Source organism: Dermacentor silvarum, chromosome 3 (genome assembly GCF_013339745.2).
Source record: "Dermacentor silvarum isolate Dsil-2018 chromosome 3, BIME_Dsil_1.4, whole genome shotgun sequence".
NCBI lineage: Eukaryota > Metazoa > Arthropoda > Arachnida > Ixodida > Ixodidae > Dermacentor > Dermacentor silvarum.
The window spans coordinates 170,176,358-170,194,644 of NC_051156.1; the positions used below are offsets into that span (position 1 = coordinate 170,176,358).

At 46.3% G+C, this 18,287-nt stretch overlaps 1 protein-coding gene across 1 annotated transcript in view; it reads left to right on the top strand.

Moving 5' to 3' along the window:
- The first annotated feature begins 848 nt into the window (after window positions 1–848).
- Window positions 849–18,287, top strand: part of LOC119446078 (uncharacterized) — a 47,625-nt gene continuing 30,186 nt past the window's right edge. Inside the window, exons 1-10 of the mRNA XM_049664845.1 lie at window positions 849–1,036; window positions 1,811–1,871; window positions 2,232–2,362; window positions 5,985–6,091; window positions 6,614–6,771; window positions 8,424–8,522; window positions 9,233–9,347; window positions 10,737–10,809; window positions 11,936–11,998; window positions 13,600–13,675. Of these exons, the coding sequence (XP_049520802.1) occupies window positions 849–1,036; window positions 1,811–1,871; window positions 2,232–2,362; window positions 5,985–6,091; window positions 6,614–6,771; window positions 8,424–8,522; window positions 9,233–9,347; window positions 10,737–10,809; window positions 11,936–11,998; window positions 13,600–13,675 (1,071 nt within the window). The remainder of the gene's footprint in view (window positions 1,037–1,810; window positions 1,872–2,231; window positions 2,363–5,984; window positions 6,092–6,613; window positions 6,772–8,423; window positions 8,523–9,232; window positions 9,348–10,736; window positions 10,810–11,935; window positions 11,999–13,599; window positions 13,676–18,287) is intronic.

The window sequence follows — 18,287 nt, forward strand, 5'->3', positions numbered from 1 at the left end:
TATATATATATATATATATATATACGACATCGTGTTATCGTCACAGTCATTCTCATGCCGTCCTCGTCATACCATTTTTGTCGATCAGTCAACGTCATTCATCGCTATTCCATTGTCGTCATGACGATCTAATAACGAATAATAAAGATAATGAAGATGGAATAACGAAGAATAACAATATTGTCATCGTCGTCACATAGTTGACGTCATGCCGCCATTATCGTGGTCGTTCTTGGCAAGCGAGTGTCATTGCACAGTGGGGCGATACTGGAGCATGTAACATATAGCCGAGGCAACAGAATTCTCAGAATGACCTCTTCAGATATGAAATGAACGTGACTTCAGAAATACGGTGTGGATCGATCAATTGTTCGAATGCTACTCGCATTACCATCGACAGTCATCGTGAGATGAGGTCTGCCGTAACTTTTTTTTTTTTTCAAATAGAAAGTGTTGGAGATTTCACGCGTATCCCAATCGTGATGTCGGCCTAGTATATCTGTTTCTTCAACACTTACAGCCGGCTGCTGATGCAGCGCAAGACAAGATTAGAAGTTCTTCATTTTGTTAACTCTTAAGGGTATCCACTCCCGTGCATAAATAATAAGTAGAAAGTACAATCTTAGCTATTAAATGTGTAAATAACCACGCGATGTCAATGCAAATTGACATCGCCCTGTATTGTGGCAGTAACGGTACTTAATGATTATTTATTCTTTATGTTTGTTCGTTATTGGACATATAGAAGGGAAAGACAGCTGCGTTTTCTTCTTTTTTTTTAGCTAAGTTGTCTCATCCGATATGTAGGCTGTGCTTATATGTAGAGATCGGGTGTCAACATTACGCGAATGCTCAGGTACCAGCAGCGCGTGCGGTTGCTGCGCATCGGCGTCTTCATGATGATGACCATGGGCTTCCTGTACCAGGCATCCAAAGTGGTTGAAGAGTACCTCAGCTTTCCCAGCGCCGTCGACGTTCGCATCGAGGGCACCGAGGTGCTCCTCTTTCCTGGCCTCTCGGTCTGCGTCACCAACTGGTTTGTGGCTCGTCAATACCCTTTTTGAACGCTGCATCCGAACTCATACGCGCTTTCACTGCAGTAATGTCAGATGCCTGTAAAACATTCCTCTCCTCCAACTTTCTTTCACGTGCTCCCACTTTTCAGTCATTCACCAGGGAGTAGCAAGATCGCGGTAGTACGCGAGATTTTCTCTGGTCTTCACCTTTCAGTAGCGCTCCAAAATACAGACGCTATGCAAAACGATAATGTTGTTCTTGTTCCTGACGAGATGACGTATGTCCCATTTAGAAAGAGTTCGGTGGTGCTTACATCTTGCCTGACAACCTGGTAGCTACGTCCAAGCCGCTTAGGTGCAAATTGAAGCGATCGAAAGAAAACGTGCATTCTTTCCAGTTCGCGAATGCACTGCTCGGACCAGGCCGCGTAGTTTCATCATTGCAGACCGCTAGCACGATTTTGTGTTCGATTAGCGCGCCTGCGATCCACAGGCCTGCAGAACACAGCGCTGCTTCAAGGCAGTAACTTTTGTAATGACTATCTCGCTAACTTGCTCTGCGCAAGCACCAGTCCATCTCTGAAAGAGTATAACTCGTATAGCGAAGGCTTGTGAATAGACATCTGAAGACAGTTCGATAGTATGAATTAATAAATAAACAATGGTACTACGTAGGTGAAGCAATTCATTAAAGAATAGCATTATTTTTCCGTGCCCAGTGAATAAACACATGTCTGAAAAATAACAGAGCAAGTTTTTTTTTTACTCGCCTCCACCTTTCTACATCTTTCCAGGGTCAGCAAGACCAAGCTCTGCGAGCACTATCCGGAGTTCTGCGATACTAACACCACTAACGTAGGTATCTCGAAAAGTGGTTGGCCAGTGGGTTTTTCAGTAGTTACTTGTCTATGCTAACTACTGCTGAGTTTACCTGTAGCTGAAGGCCGCGAAAAACACAACTACTACACAAATACAACGGTCTTAATTCTGAAGCTGGAAATCTGTGCTATATTCTGTCTATAAGCTTCTGTTTATGAAAATGGGATGAAAATACTGCTAAAGTCGGCAGGAAATGTGTTATCAATCCCGAGTAAAAGCTTGCGAAATTTTCTGAACTCCTCGAATGACTGGCTAATGTTCTAATGAGAAGGGCGTAAAATGTAAAGTTTTATGCTTATTCGGTTTTTTTCTTATTATTCATTTACGCTTCCACAGATAGCAGAGCTGAAAAGACTGCTGCTAACCGGTGGCAACCTTGGCGACATAGCTCACAGTTCTGAAGATGTTCTGCAAATTGGCTTTGTGAACCCAACGCAGTATTTCTTCGAGTTTTACCTGAGTCCAAAGTAAGTAACACCGTCGACTAGTTTGACCCCTAGCTTAGCATTCATGCATCCCATGACATATGCAAACACTTTCTGCACAACAGCAGAAGTTTGATTCAGGATAGAATCAGCATTCAATTGAGGAAGCTCAGAAAGGTTCCAGAGAAGAGGCATAACTTTAAGATTAGAAGAGAAAGTAGCGTAGAACTAGATGGTGATGTGGGATTAGGAAACCAAGGATAATTTTCTTAATGGAAGATAGGGGACGTTGGTGATCTGCGGGGGAGGCCGTGGGACTGGACGAATTCGCACAAACAAAGGGACAACCTCCTCAAAAGATGCCAAAATAGGCAGCCCAGCGTGTTCAAAAACAGCCTAGGGCAAACGGAATATTTCGTTCCACGAAACAATTAAAAAAAAATTGGGCTGCTTCAAGAAAAAAAAAACGCTTATTAAGTTTACATTGTTTCATACGCTTTTCGGAAACCTGCTGAAATTGATCGAAACATTGACGGACAGTGGCCAGAAACAGATCGTCAACAACTTGTTATGAGGCTACATTCAGCTAGCCAAATATGATATTGAGAAATGAGTGCTCCATTCCAGGGCCACTTGAAATTTTAGACATGCGATATGACCTACGGGGAGGCTATGCATCAGGCTGCCGTTCTGCGAAAGAAGGTATCTCTAACATCAACAAAGCCAAGAAAGGTTCTACGTGTGATTGCAGAAAATGACAAGCGGCTCATCGGAAACGATAAGACCAAATTCGCTAATTGTCAGCAAAAATGGTCACTCTGGGCAGACGCCTCTGTCGTTCAGCGGACATATTTAGGTTAATACTAATAACCCAGACAAAGAACTGACACCGCTTTGTTTCTTAAAGTACAGTTTGGAGAAGATAGCGCACGAATGTGTGCCTCTTTCACAACTGGCCGCAATAATTCAAGAAGCCGGTAGCGAAGTGCAAACTGTTGTATTGTTCTCCCAAAATCAATATTATCATATCATATAACTGAGTGAGCGACTAGACATTCCATTTGTTTCACCTGAGCCGCATAGTATATTCCCTTCCTTACCTGCACCTCTACCCGGCTGAAAGGAAGAAAATCGATTGCCTGACTAGACAATCATACAAATGAGCCCTTCACCTCCCTAGATACACGGCTAATGAGAAGCTCCTTGAATTGGGAATTCACAATACCCTAGAGGAGCTGGTCGAGGCACACAGGCTAGCCCAACTGGAGAGGCTATCCAAAACTCAAGTAGGAAGACACATACTGGAGGCCCTGGGGATCCGATACGGATCCACACACACCCCAATATGTAAACTTCCCCTAATATACCACAGAAATTTAAGGATAGACCCAATACCAAAAAACATGCATCCTGAACATCACAAGGACAGAAGGAGAGCAAGAGCTAAAGCTCTACATAAACACTACTCGGGTCTGCAGGATATAGTCCACGTCCACGTTGCGGAATACCCAAGTCGAGATGCCTTCTCTATAGGCATAGTCAACAATCAAGGTCAGGCCCACTCCGCAGCAACAATTTGTTGCATGCATGCAGAGGAAGCAGAAGAGGCAGCTATAGCTCTGGCTATAAATGGCACCACCGCGGAAATCATTTTTAGCGATTCCAAAACCGCAGTTAGAAACTTTGCAAGTGGCAAAATCCACAAGCCGGCCATGCAAATTCTAAACAAATATCCACCGCCTGATCGCCAGATTCAAATCATCTGGGTCCCGGCACATTCCTCGCACCCAGGAAATTAGGCTGCCCACAATTATGCCCGAGGTTTCGTCAGCCGGGCGGTCGAAGGCCTCGACCTCGGTTCAGTGAGGAATCGCATGGTGACATTCCATGAAATTACTATGCACTACCGCGAATGTAGACAAAAATACCCCCCTCCGCATAAATCACTGAATAAACTGCAACAGGTGACCTGGAGACAGTTGCAGACTGGCTCATTTGCCAACCCTTACAAGTATTAACTAAAATATCCGGGCTGCTTCTCACCTAAATGCAAGAACTGCCACGCCTATAAAGCGGACTTGACACATATAATGAGCGACTGCCCCGGGCTCAAACCTAGGGCGGAACTCGAGCTTAATAACACTTCAGACTGGGAGGTAGCGGTGTCCAGCTCGGATCCCGCGGTCCAGCTGCGGACCGTCAACTGGGCTTTGGAGGTCGCCGAAAGTAAAGGGCTTACGGCCACCTCACGCCGCCTAGCAGAAGAAACCCAGTAATTTAAATAACTCTGCATCTGACGAAAATAAAGTTTTCCCTCCTCCTCCTCACATGGTGCTTCATTTTGGGTAGAGCCCTCTACGCGCGAACTCCGACACAAACATGAGTATTTGCTGTAATCATTGATAAGACGTTCTTCTGATAGTTGAAGCGGTGCGCGGAAATCTGACACTGCACGCGTCCGCTGTATTTGTCGCAAACGCAACGTCTACGCAGGTGTTGCTCTCTGCCGTCGACGTATCGAGGTAGCCGACAAAATTCGTCAACCGTGATCCCCATTGTTCGCCACTTGCTTTCCGGTTAAGAGCTTTTACATCGACGTTTCGCTACAAATGAGGCCTACAGCAGAATGAAACACATGTCATTGCACGCTGACTTTGACGTGTTTATGTCACTACTTGTATAACTTATTGGATAAAATTTGCTTTAGAAATGAGAGATGTATGCGCGCAAAGGGAAAACCCTACCGCCATCGGCAAAACTTAAAGGGCACACTAAAGGTGAACATTACGTCAAGCTGAAATGTTAGTTTAGGCCTACAGAACGTCATTCAGGGTCATTCCACTCTGTGAAGGTGGATGGCCAGCGGAGCTGTATTTGAGGTCTATGCACGAATGATGACGCGTCGTGGGCACACTGATGTTTGTGCAACATTGAATACCGAACCGTTCCAAGAGAAACGCCTCGAACCATTTTCCGTCTGGCCAAGACGCGTCTATGTTGAAATCACCCACAATTAAGATGGGAGTGTAGTCGGTAGGGTTGATCCAAACAAAGGGGCATACGCTTGGCGTTTGCGGAACGATCTTCGTCCGTATTAGGTGCCGCCCACCGTCGACGTGCACATTCCCGCTTCCGTTCACGACAGTGTTCTTCATAGGCGCGTTGTTCTTCCGCATTCCTGACCGCACGCGGCCTACCCATTGAGTTCTTCATAGGCGCGTTGTTCTTCCGCATTCCTGACCGCACGCGGCCTACCCATTGAACGGGTGGAATGGAACTGAGATAAGGTCACGTGGTTTGCCTATAGAGCCCATGAAGTCAAACCGCAACCTATACTACACATTGTCTATTCCAGTTTTACTTTTTTTTATTACGATATTCTTTATCACAATACGTTTTGACACTTCTCTCTTTTTGACACAGCTGGAGCATACCCGAAGATACGCTTTTATCACCAGGATTGGCCGGTTTTGAGCTCTGGGGTGGTCGCCATCTTTTTTACCTACGCATACAAACCGCCAGAACCTAGCGTATAACTGCTCCGCTGTAATAATAGACGAAGCACCATGTCATTACATTACAGCTTGCAGTCGTACTGTGGCAACATGAATTTATGTCAGGCCTTCCCACGTATAACTGCTTCCATGTGTATTCTTTATTACAGCGTTACTCGACAGTCATACTCCCGCCTGCCAAGCCAGATGTGCTACACTATGAATTGGAGGCACGACTCCAAGATCGACACCGTCCACCAAAACGTCTTGGCCTTCGGTTCGTGCGCAGCGCTATTGCATTCGCGGAAGCTTCAAGTGCCATTACAATAGGGAATAAGCGTCGTTAATGCACCATTTCAGAAAGAAACAAAGCATAGAAGTTGAAGTGCAGGCATCTGCTGACCAGAATAAGGCCTTAACTGATACTCGAGCCTTGCACTAGAGAATTTTATTTGTTGGCCTTAAATGAAGGGTATAGGCATCCGTAAAATTATTTGATGCAGCTTTAGGTAGCACCCCTACATACATCTTTCGAATAAGACCGATGTAAAAACATTTCTCTGTACAATATTTGTAATGTATAGCAGTATTCTCGCGTACGAGCGCCTGAATCAGTTTGACATTTTCTTTCGTCTGCTTCTCACTTTGAAACTTGCACTGGTCGACTCAATCACGAGCCTTTAACTCAGCGCATTCCCGATAACTGTCGTGAAATGCTCATAGATAATAAGGTAATCGTTACGGATGAACTAGCGATGAAATTATGCGTGGGCTTCACTCGCCTTGACTGCATTTTCAGAGATGAACGTGCTGTTTGCCTGGCCAGAAGACGACCTCGTAGAACTGGATGAATTCGAAATGAACCTCGGCTTTCACCACGTCGACACAAACACAGCGGGAAAGAAGCACGCCATGGCTTTCAAGCCGTCAGGCGACTTCGTCTTCGGAATCGTGCAGGTCGGTGGGCATGGACGATTAAGAAGGGCGGCACGGAAAAACAGCACTGCGACACACCCTCCGTGTTACGCTCTGTCCAATCGTTGTTGACGTAGGTTCCTTTCGAGCTAACTTTCTGTTCTGGTTTGGAAAGAGTGGTGCTCACCTGCAATAGTGGATGGTCAGAGAAGCAAGAATCTCTAAAAGTGTTTTTAATGAGCATAACCAAATTAAAATTTTAAGAAAGAGAAGGACACGACACACTCTTCCCTGCAAACCACTAGTTTCTTTATATTCTTCATCGCCGTCACCCCATTTAAATTCGTCTGCACCACGCCGACGCCGTATTTTCTGCGACACGGGGCCCTTAACGCTTTCGCGTTAAAATTTTCCATAGATGTATGTAGATCCGATAACTTGTTGCTGTTGTTGTTGTCAATGAAGGCATTCTTTGCACTATTCAAATCGGCACAACTAATAAAATATACGACTGGGAAGAAGTCAACGATACGAGAAAGGTTAAATTAAGTGTTGGTGCCAAATCCATTCGCACGTAGTGCTCTTACTGTTGCACATGATGCCTGCTTCACCATATCAAAACGGGTTTAATATCAAGAAAGTGATTGTGCGATTGGAATCGGAGAACCATGTATTGTACAACAAAGCGACCATGATGACAATGCTCGTTCTATCACTTTAATGGGTTTGCTCCTCTGGTTTCCACCAACCATCGATAAATAAATACTTACAAACTGCTCGCAGTGTTAGTGTAAATTTGGTAACCTAGTTTTTCAGTTAGCGGCAAAAACTAGCAACATTATTTAAACATAACCATCTATAAGCTCTTTCCTTTTTTTATTCTTTCTTGCGTGTATTTGGACTTATGTTTGAAAGTGCCAGTACCGTTAGAAATAACAAAAATTAAGGACACTTACGTGAACTTAAGTAGTGAAGTGCTACCATGATCAAAATAACATTAATTAAGATGTAACTGTTCAGAGGTGCTCGCGCCACCGGGAAAGAAAATACAAACAATCAGTAAATCCAACAATTTCGGCTCTTGAAAGTGGTCCTTTAGTTTTCTTTTTCTGTCGCCGATTCACAATTATATGCAAGGAAACACATTTTAGAAACAGCATTTAGACAAACTGAATTGACTTACATTCTGTCTCTAGGAGCCTCCTCTTTTGGCCAATGTCACATGGATGCTTGCTCAGTCGTTAAGAGTCGATAATGGTCCTAAAGACGTTTTCTAGTCAAATTTAGAACTCTTTATGTTATTTTAAATTTCACTAATTCCACCCCAATTATCTCAGTTGTTATCTTGACATAACTAATTGTCTAATTCCATCCGAATCCAAGGCAATCCCGCATAGTGGTTACGAGCCAATAACAGAAGGCAAACAAGCGGTGGCGGTGGCGGCAGCGGCAGCAACAATAAACGCAACAACATATAAGAGGCATGATATAGTGTCTCCGCTGTTGAAGTTTGAAGTTAACAGGTCTCACATAGTTATTTTATTTTGGATATTTCTGTTTTTATGTAGTCATTATGGCTGTCTTTTACCGTATAGCTATCCGCTGCTAAAAAAATCTGATACCTCAATGGTATCATGTGGTCAAGTAGTTTAGTCAAGTCGTTTAGTCGTATTCTCGGGGCGGCGTTGTCCCAGGAAGGAGTCGTATCTCTGCCAGCTCCCTTCGCCACCAAGTGTGACAACTACACCCGGTACCTGCGCCTACCAAACTACAAGGTCCAGTACTCAAAAGAGGTGAGCGCCACCTTCTTTATGTCACTCTGGGCCCCTGTTGGTCGTAAAGGGCTATAGCAAAACTATAACTAAATAAATGTTGTTGCTCACACCTGCTTCCATAATGTTATTAGGCCTCTTTAGGTGATATTCCGGAATGCAAAACTGCTTTCTTCATGGAATGTCGAAACGTTACGTCAATTTGGTGGTGACCCTTAGCCTTATGGCCACGTTCCAGAGTCGTGGAAACGACATAAAATTGTGCGGATCGTTATGACTTCTGTGGTATAATTGAAAAAAAAATTTCCATTGATTAGTTGCGAAAATAAAATCGAAGTTGTTCACATAGTCGAAGGTTCGACAAAAACTCGTATGGTAAGGTAGCATACTAGAAAAAAAAACACAGTTAGTTGACGTTCCGGATACTATACGAGTTCACAATACAGTGATATCGGTGTGGTCAAATTATGTACGCAGCAGCTGGCGTAATGACTGGGTATGAACAAGGGGCAAGGTGCCATCCATACGTTTTATGACATATCGGGTGTCGACTCTGTCAATGAACAAGGAACTCGTATGGGTTCCGAAATTTCAAGTAATCTTTCAGTTGGTTCGTAACTTGAAGCCCTTGTGGATTCTTTTTATTTTTTCTCGAGTTTAAATGTTTGTACTCGTGGTCTCAGAACTCCAGGTTGCTTAAGTTCATGTCGTTCCTTTTTCTGTCTTTCTAGATATGTTACGAAGAATGCCGGAAGGAGATAACGCGTGAAGTGTGTGGATGTATCCCAAATGATTACGCCTGGCGAAATCACATAAGCGAATACGTCTGCGACTTGCTCGATACCAGTAAGTCGTGTTTTTCAGCGGCACGCAATAAAGGCTGAACAGTGCGCATTCTTATTTTTTTCTCTCTAGATCGTGGCTCATATATACGCAAACGAAATGGTGTTGTGCAATGTATGAGGTGCCTTAAAACACATGAGTGACACATTTGTAGAATTTTTGCAGTTTCAATCATGGTGTATAAATGTGGCTTTTACTAACATTTTTACAAGTACGAGCTTATTACGAAGCTCGCTAACAGCTGCAGCGCTGTAGTGTAACTCTCGTGCAGAGCTGAATCTGCAAAAAAAAAAAAAAAAAAAGAAGAAGAGTGAAAAAGAAGTGTCCCGACTGACCAATATCTTAATTGTTCTTTTTTCAAATATTACGATAGTATCTCTTTTTTCATTGCCAGAGCAATAATATGGAAGGACACTCCAGGCGAATTTCCGCCGCCGTCGCCGTGATGTTCTATATCAAGTCGAAGTGCGATAAAATCGGGGCCGCGCGCCGTATGCTGTGGCTGACGAGTGAAAACTTGTTAGGGTGACCCGAAAATGATGGTGGCTTGATGCTTGATGAGGCTGTGACTTCTCGCGCTCGGAGGAAGGCGGGGAAGGTGCGCGCCGTCTTCTCACTCACGCAGAGGGGGGAGCGGAGAGATGCGTGCGAGCTATAGGAGGGGGGGGGGGGGGGGGGGGGGCAGTTTAGGGCGCATCACCTCTTCTACTTCAGCTGCGGCGGCTCGGCACGTCTTATCTTGGCGGCAACCTTCGGTGGGTTCGAAAATTAGCCGACCTGAGATAGCTGATGGCTTCGTGTACGCCGTGTGCTCGCGCGCCCAGTTCGCGTCGAAACTAGAGGCAGTACGAAGGGGCATTCGCTCGCCACTGCTGCCGTACTTCATCACGCCATGGCTTTCTGACATCGTATGTCCGTGGTCATCGAGTGAGGTGTGTTCATGTTCGCCTGTGTGCGCGAGACAGTTTGCTTGTTTATTTCATTAGTAAGAGAATGTTTACAGTCATTTATGCAGCTGATAAAACGACTAGCCTTACTTCGTATGGCCGCCTAATAATTTGCTGTCACAATCAATGCTTCTCCCTATTGGGCGAAACTGTGACTCTTTTGCCCACGTTCCGTCGCTTTTCCTTTTTTCTTTTCTTTTTCACTGGGCTAAAATTAGAATATACGCAACAAAAATTAAGACGTCCATCTTGGTGGAAACCACAATACCACGTATTGTTCCATAGTGTCAAGAATGCTTATTTCTGCGTACTGAATTGCCAAGCGTTTCTTCACTTCAAGCTAATTCTAACACAATATGGGTAGGATTGAAATCTTCATTATCAATAGCTTGCGAAACCAATTCTGACCCGGCCATTTCCCGCCTTTCTTGTTCTTTGTCCTCAGTGCACTGCGTTCACACCGATGGCCGAGAAATGTACAGCGTTGTCTGCAATGAACGCTGTCACACGGCGTGCAGGTGGGCACAAGGTTCTCAGAGATTACTTCCTTAGAGACCTTGTCAGGAACAAAATGCAGCGTACCCACAAGTAGACCAGAAGCGAGTAGATTAATAGAGAATGTTGCTATTGTTTCGTATATATTGTGCTGCAGGGCCGCGTCCGTAAGCCGTCTTATTCATAACATAGTACCAGGACAGGGCTAAACTAAGCAGTAAAACATGGGATCTGCACTTGTTGACATATATGGAGGAAAAGTCTACTGACAGAAACAAACTTTTTTGTAAGGTTTAGGATACATTTTCGCTACAAGTATAACTTCTTCAGGCTTTATTGCACAACTAATGTGCATGAATAGAATATTACGTACGCCATAATTATGTGTAACTTTCATGGGATATGTGTAACTTTCATGGGATGTGTAACTTTCACGTTCAGTCTACCTTCAACGTCCTTGAGTGAAAACCGTGTCGTCGAAGTGAAATCGTACACGATGACGACTCGGTGTAGTAATTTACTTACTACACCGACCCGGCATCGTGTCTTACCTATATGCAAACGCTCACGCAACAAATTTTGATGACGCGTGGGTCACCGTCATCACCGTGTTGATTAAGATAGAGTTAATTCCGGCACCCTCGAGCTTATGTGGGAGTCGAACCCATCACCTTTTGGAGTTAAGGCGAAGCTAATTAAGGCACAGTTAATTAATGTAGAGTTAATTAGCCACTCGAACATATGACGTTTGGTAGGAGCAGTACCCTCGACCTTTGGTGGGAGTCGAACCCTTGGCCTTTGGTGTTAATTAGGGTGAGTTTAATTAAGGCACAGTTAATTAAGGTTGCGTCAAATAAGGCACTCGAACCCGCGACATTTAGTCGGGAAAACCAAATAATAAGATGTGACAACGTATTCGAATGAGAATGTCAAGTAATCTAATGAATCTCTCTTGAGCGCGTAGGCTTTCGCCTTCACCCTCTTTGGCGTATGCTAAAGTGACTGTTAATTTTAAACCTGAAACAGCCCAGCAAATATGCAAACAATGAAACAAGCAAAGATTATTTTATAATTTTCTACAAAGAAGTAGCGCGACTGCATTTAGACGGAGATCAAAATTTTCAAGTTCGCCTTTGTTCTCTTTCTCAGGGAGACCATCTATAAAGCAACCCAGTCGGCATGGAAACAAGTGACCAGCATGTCTATGGAGGGGTGAGTGCCGCACTAAGTGTGAAAAAAAAAAATCCTTGTCGCTGGTCTCTTCATGGTCTCTTCTGATCACGAAACAACGATGTTGCAAGCAGCAAATGTCACATAGCAGATATAATATGAGTCTTTATGAAATGTTACGTGATCGTACGGTTCTGCATAATGATATAGAATGCAATATGGTGCTCACAAGAGGCCACGTGAAGTACGACGTTGCAAGGTACCATTAGACTCCGGCTAATACGAACCCGATTTAGCCGGATATTTTGATGTGAGGAACAATGTGTGAACATTCGGTCGGTTTCCCATAGACCCAATGGAAATATTAATAACAATAGCAATAATAATAATAATAATAATAATAATAATAATAATAATAATAATAATAATAATAATAATAATAATAATAATAATAATAATAATAATAATAATTTCGGTGCAATCCATCTCACGATGACTGTCGGCGTGTTTAGCGTCGAATTATTATAGCCACACAGCCACCATCGAAACGAGTTATGCAGGAGGTGTGTACTGCAGTGGAATTCCTCTTTCGCGCTTCCCCAAGAACGCTCAGCGCGATCTAGCGCCGCCGCCGCAAAGCCTGCGCGTGGCCTCCGAAATGCATGGCTCGCCGGTGGGTGTTTAAGCACGCGTCATGGCACAGCCTGCTAACGTGTTGGATTGCCGTCCCAGAGGATCCCTTGCGAGGTAGGTTCGATCCGCTGAGCATCAGAGAAATTCGAGGGATCTTTTACATCATTGTTGAGTGTGACATTCCCTAATTCGGCACATACCTAGCTACCCAAGTTGGCATCAAAGAGTCTCATTGAAGACCAGCACAGAGCGCGTGGTACGTACCTATAGTACTTAAAGTCGGCGCCAAGGCTTTCTTTCGAGCAGCGGTATACCTATACCCAGTCCCGCATCTGCAGTGACCCTGGTCGGCGTTAAAGAGGTTCGTTGAAGAGCGGCACGTACTTACACATCACCACATTCTCAGTGACCTGAGTTTGACCGATGATTAGCTTCGAGCCCTGTTCCCTCGGCAGAGCAAACCGATGCATGCGATTACGGAATACCCCGTGACCACAACTTGACGCAGGTGGGGAACAATCCCACTTCTTACGCATTGCGCGTGCGATGCTCTTACCAACTGAGTGGTGGCGCTGGCTAATTAACACTCTCAGGGTTAGTTCTAGTAGAAGAAAAAAAAGACATAAATACCCCAGAAAGTGGATGGCAAAACGGCGCCACGGTAGCTCAATTGGTAAGAGCATCGCACGCGTAATCCGAAGACGTGGGATCGTTCCCCACCTGCGGCAAGCTGTCCTTTCATCCAGTTTCATTTCCATTAAAACTTCCTTTATTTAATTCATTTAGTATGTATAAGTAATCCCATCTATGTTTTTGTTGGTGTCTTGGTTCATTGGCTTCTTATAATCCCGTTATGCTTAGTGGCACGGGAGAGGCGTTTATTTCTTTATAACACTTTCTACCTTCTCCTTCTCTATTCTTTCTTTTGCCCAACTTTAACGTATGTCTGACTGTCTGTCTGTGCCATGCAATCGGCAGCGTCTTTTTTACCTTTATCCTTTTTTTTTCAGGCTCACATACGTCAAAGTACGAGCGCTAATGACATCGCGGAGTGTCGACGCACTGCACTTCATTCCTCTGTTAACGGTTAGTGTAACGACTCCGTCTCTCTTTCTTGCACTCAGTAGTAGTACTGCTGCTTGGCGTCTGTGTGCAGCCAGCAAATATTCTGTGTGTAACGGACAGTAGAAGCTCAGGTAAAGCTCCCTAATAAACTGGAAGCGTATATTGTATGTGCGTCAGTTAACGGCACGCATGCAACATTTGAACGCATTGTTACGGGTGAAGGTCTGAAGGCCAAGACACATTTATCATCATCATGAATAATTCCGCAGCAAGTGAAGCTCTGTGGATGCAAGGAGCCAAAAGGTGGAAGATGGTTACTAGTGCGGATGTAAAAGTGTATAGTGTTTAAGGCGCCGGTTACATTTGGTGGCAGCAGTGGGATCGGAAGCGATGGGGCAACTGAAGGACGTCGAGGTGAGCTCGTTGAGAAAGAGACTATGTGAGAGTACGATCGTAAGTGGCTGGCGTTACTTGAGCGGACGCTTCAACATGTGACGAATAGCATAGACCTTCTGCTGCCGCCGCGAGTTGCGTTCTTGGAGTGCCGAGTGATAAGGATGCAGTATGTAGGTAAGTTTGACCGAGTGCGACGAGCGCAAGACTATCCGCGGAGCAGAAAGGAACGTGTGAAATGCCTGGGCCTTTCCTAGAGCGCTTTGCAGCGGGCGTTTCCTACGCAAACCCAGATCCCCGACACCGGAACGATCAAAACAAACAGAACGGCGCATCAAAAGAAAAAAAAAAAAACAGCTAGCGGACTCACTGCCAGCGGTCACTATGAACACTTGCACCTTGTCACAGAATGCAACACCCCAGACAGTCACCGAGCGGGCGACAGCAGAAACTCACTGGCCTCGACATGGACGCCGGTTGAAAGCAGACCCAGCTCTTGTGTCACGACGTAACATATCTTTAGAAGTGATGTTGAGCGCGGCGACAATAAAGAGTTGCGCGATTACTAGCACCATCAACGTAGCGACATCCATGGTGGAGCTGGCGGACGAGAAGCCGGATCAAACGGCGGTATGGACGAAGCACGTTTTCGCAGAAGGAAAGGACAGTGAACTGCAACTCCTGCCTCAACACCTGCGGATTGCGAGAGCATTTCCGGCAAGTCATCGCCAGCCGCACGCCATAAGGACCAGATTGCCCTGGACCTGCAGACGCACATGCTCGGCCGAGACGTGCCAGATTTGGTGTCAGTCGCAGCGCGTAACATCTCACACGAGGAAGAGCTGAGTAATGACGTGGTATGCTGAGCATGCTGCAGCCACTGGGAGTCCAGAGGAGAGGAGGGGGGGGGGGGCTCAGGGACACCGACTCCCCCCCCCCCCCCTGAGAATGCCAGCATTTCAGCGCTCACATTATAATCATGCAGCGAGACCCTTCCCCCCCTTCTTTCCTGGATGTTTTGATGAGGGGGCCCAATGGAGTCTGCCCTAAGTCCGTCCCTGGCTGCAGCGCACCCAGGCACTGAAGAGTAATTTCTCGCGGGAAAGCACGTTCGAACAGGCGCTCATGCACAAGACGTTGACCGAGGGAAATAAATGTGGCTAAAAAGCAAAGCCAGCGGTAACAAAGTGTAAGCACCTGATGTAACAGCAGGGTGACCAAGAAGAACAATGTCGGAAAAGTCGCAAACGCTGTCCCAGAGAGTAGGCTTACGACTCACCCGGCGACCTACATTTTACGCCACGAGCCTATTTGACATCGGAAGGAACGACCACTGCGTGTTTCCTGAACGTACCTTCTACAATTTTGTGCATTGACCCACACTAATGGCACTGTCAGTCCACCTTCTGAGAGGGGGGCGCATATTTACGGGTGAAGGTGAGAAGACCAAGACATATTCAACATCACTTTCAATAACTCCGCTGCGAGTTAAGCTGTGTGGATGCAAGAGGAGAACAAGGAAGACAAGGAGTCAGAAGCGGGAAGATGGTGACTTGGGCTCATATTTAATTGTGTAGTGATTAAATCGGTGTGGTGTCCGTCGCAACGTACTCTGGGAGTTAGCTGAAAAAGAAAGAATGAAAGAAAGAAAGAAAGAAAGAAAGAAAGAAAGAAAGAAAGAAAGAAACACAAGGAAAGGCAGGGCATGCAACCTGGTTACACTAGGTTTGCTCTACACTGGAGGAGGAGAAAGGGGGCAGAAAGCAAAAAAAGATAGGAACCAGGAGAGGTAGATCAAGTGATGCACAGACTCACGCAACAGCGGTCTTCAGGTAATCAAAGGCGGGCGCAGAGCTCCAATGTCTTCAAAAAAATCACAGCATATCCACGAGGTGAATGATGATGATGGGTCGAAGCTCCGGAGGGATCATCGGTAAACCGTGAATACTCCGAGTAATTCGCCCAGTATATGATCAAGTAAACACGTGAGAAACAGTGTGTGTATTATACAATACGTTTATTTTCTTAGACGCTTCTTCTTAGATGCTTGGTTTGCGGAGTCCCTTCATTACCACGGCTTTGTGGTCCGTGAAATGAAGGGATAACGGTTGGATAACGCCACTGCTTCGCGTTCGCGAACGCCTGAGTCTTCGCGCCGCAGCCGTGCCGCTTCTGCCTCTCGTTCTCGCACTACGGGGTCTTCGCGCCGCCGCCGCGCTGCCTGTCGTGAAGCCGCGGCCCCGCGGGCTCTCACCGCGGGATTCTGCCTGCGAGCGCACGCCGCCGCCGCCTTCCGTGCTCTCCGCTCCGCAGCCTTGTCTTCCATCCGGCGACTCCGAGCGAAAGAAAAAGCGCGCCAAGAGCGAGCACCTTTTATTATAACACCCCTAGCGGTAACCCGTCGCACTACATTGCAGGGTTTCTCATCAACTATACGAAAAACTAGCGCCATCTAGTGAGATTATATACACATATATAGAAAGATCGACACTTACGCCATCTAGTGAACTCTTCATAAAACTAGAGGTGGCTACATACTACATCGGAGGAAGGACAGACCCACGCCCTAAGGAGCTTCGCCCCTAAAAGTTGTCGCAGTTTCACCCGAAAGGTGAAGCAGCAATTGTGATAGCAAAGTAGTAGAGAGCTTACGGAGCAAGGATAGTAGTTTTATCGGCTGCATAAGCTTGGACATATTCGCTTACCACGTGAATTAACAAGCATGGTGTCAGCGCGCACAAGCAAACATGAATAGATCACACTCGACGACCGCTGACAACCGCTGTCAAAACGCTGGCGTGAGCAAGCGCAGCAGCAGCGAACGAAGGTTCGTGCGGTCTATCGCTTCAACGGAAACTTAGCGGCGAAAGCACAGCGCATACAAAGGTAGGAGCCGTGTGCAGATCGCTTTCAAGACACGGCGCGTGCGACTGCCCGCAGCCGCGCAAAATACGCACTTCCTGGCAGAGTAGAAGCCGCACCCACTCCCTCCCACGCTGCCTTCCCGCTTTCCTCCTTTCGCGTGCGAGATTGAGTCGCCAGTTCCTCTTGCGCCCTAGTCGCAAGATATGCAGTTGGTGCCGCAGCTAGAGGGTCTGATTTTTCGCCCGAGCCCGGCTCGGGCCCGTTTTACGAGGCCCTAGGCCAGCCCGGACCCGTAATACAAAGCCCGGCCCGGGCCCGGGCTTTCATAGCTATGGCCCATGTCTGTATGACCAGGCCCGGCCTTTAATAAAAAAGTTCTTTTTTTTCCTTACAGATTGTACCGTATCTGTCAGCCGCACCTTCTCGAGGTTTAATCAGCTGCAGCACCTGAATATAAGCAATAAAAGGCCGAAATCTTATTTTCTCCCATGGAAACATCAGTGATCCGGCCCATTGCCTGTGCTGTTATTTTTCCGCTGGTGCGCATGCATTTACCTTGATTTGTACGATATGGGTCTATGACGTCATTCATTCAGCATGCGAATGACATGATGATGATATGATGTGTATCACATGGATTTGTCTGATCTTCATGCGTGGGGGTTCAGACGCGTTCTTGTGGCTTTGTTTATATATATAGCTGGCGGCGAATTCACGAGCATACAGCATAAAATAAACGCACAAGTACAGACACCCCTTGCCTTAGCGCTAAAATAATACACTCGTATCGAGACTGGTAATCGTGCAATCGCAAAAGCGGTGACATGGAAACGGTTTGAGGAGCGGTTTTCTGCATAATTTATTTTTCCTTATGCGGAAACAATGTTCGTCTTTGTGAAAAATAAAAATGACAACTTTATCTGTTTTCCCATTTTGTTTGATAAGATATACAAAGAGTCATCTTTCTTGCACGTGTCACTTCAGCTTGGCACAGAATGTATAGAAATATGCAATGCATGACATGACGTTCGCGTGTGCTCGAAGGCCTGACTTAGGCCGTTTAATGAACGGGCCCGAGTCCGGCCCGGACCCGTGGCTTCAAGCCCGAGTCAGGCGCGGGCCCGCGGCCTCAAGCCCGAGCGCGGCCGGGCCCGCGGCTTTAAGCCTGGGCCCGGCCCGAGCCCACCGACAAACGCTTCGGACGGCCCGGCTGTGCCCGGGCTTTCGGGTCGGCCCGGGCCCGTGCAGTGCTCTAGCCGCAGCACAACGTCGCCCCCCCCTCCCATCCCCCCCACGGACCTTCACGCGACGGAAGACGTCGCGTTTGCTCTCCGCCATGCGTTCGCTCTCCGTGAAAGCGCGCGTCCCTCACGCG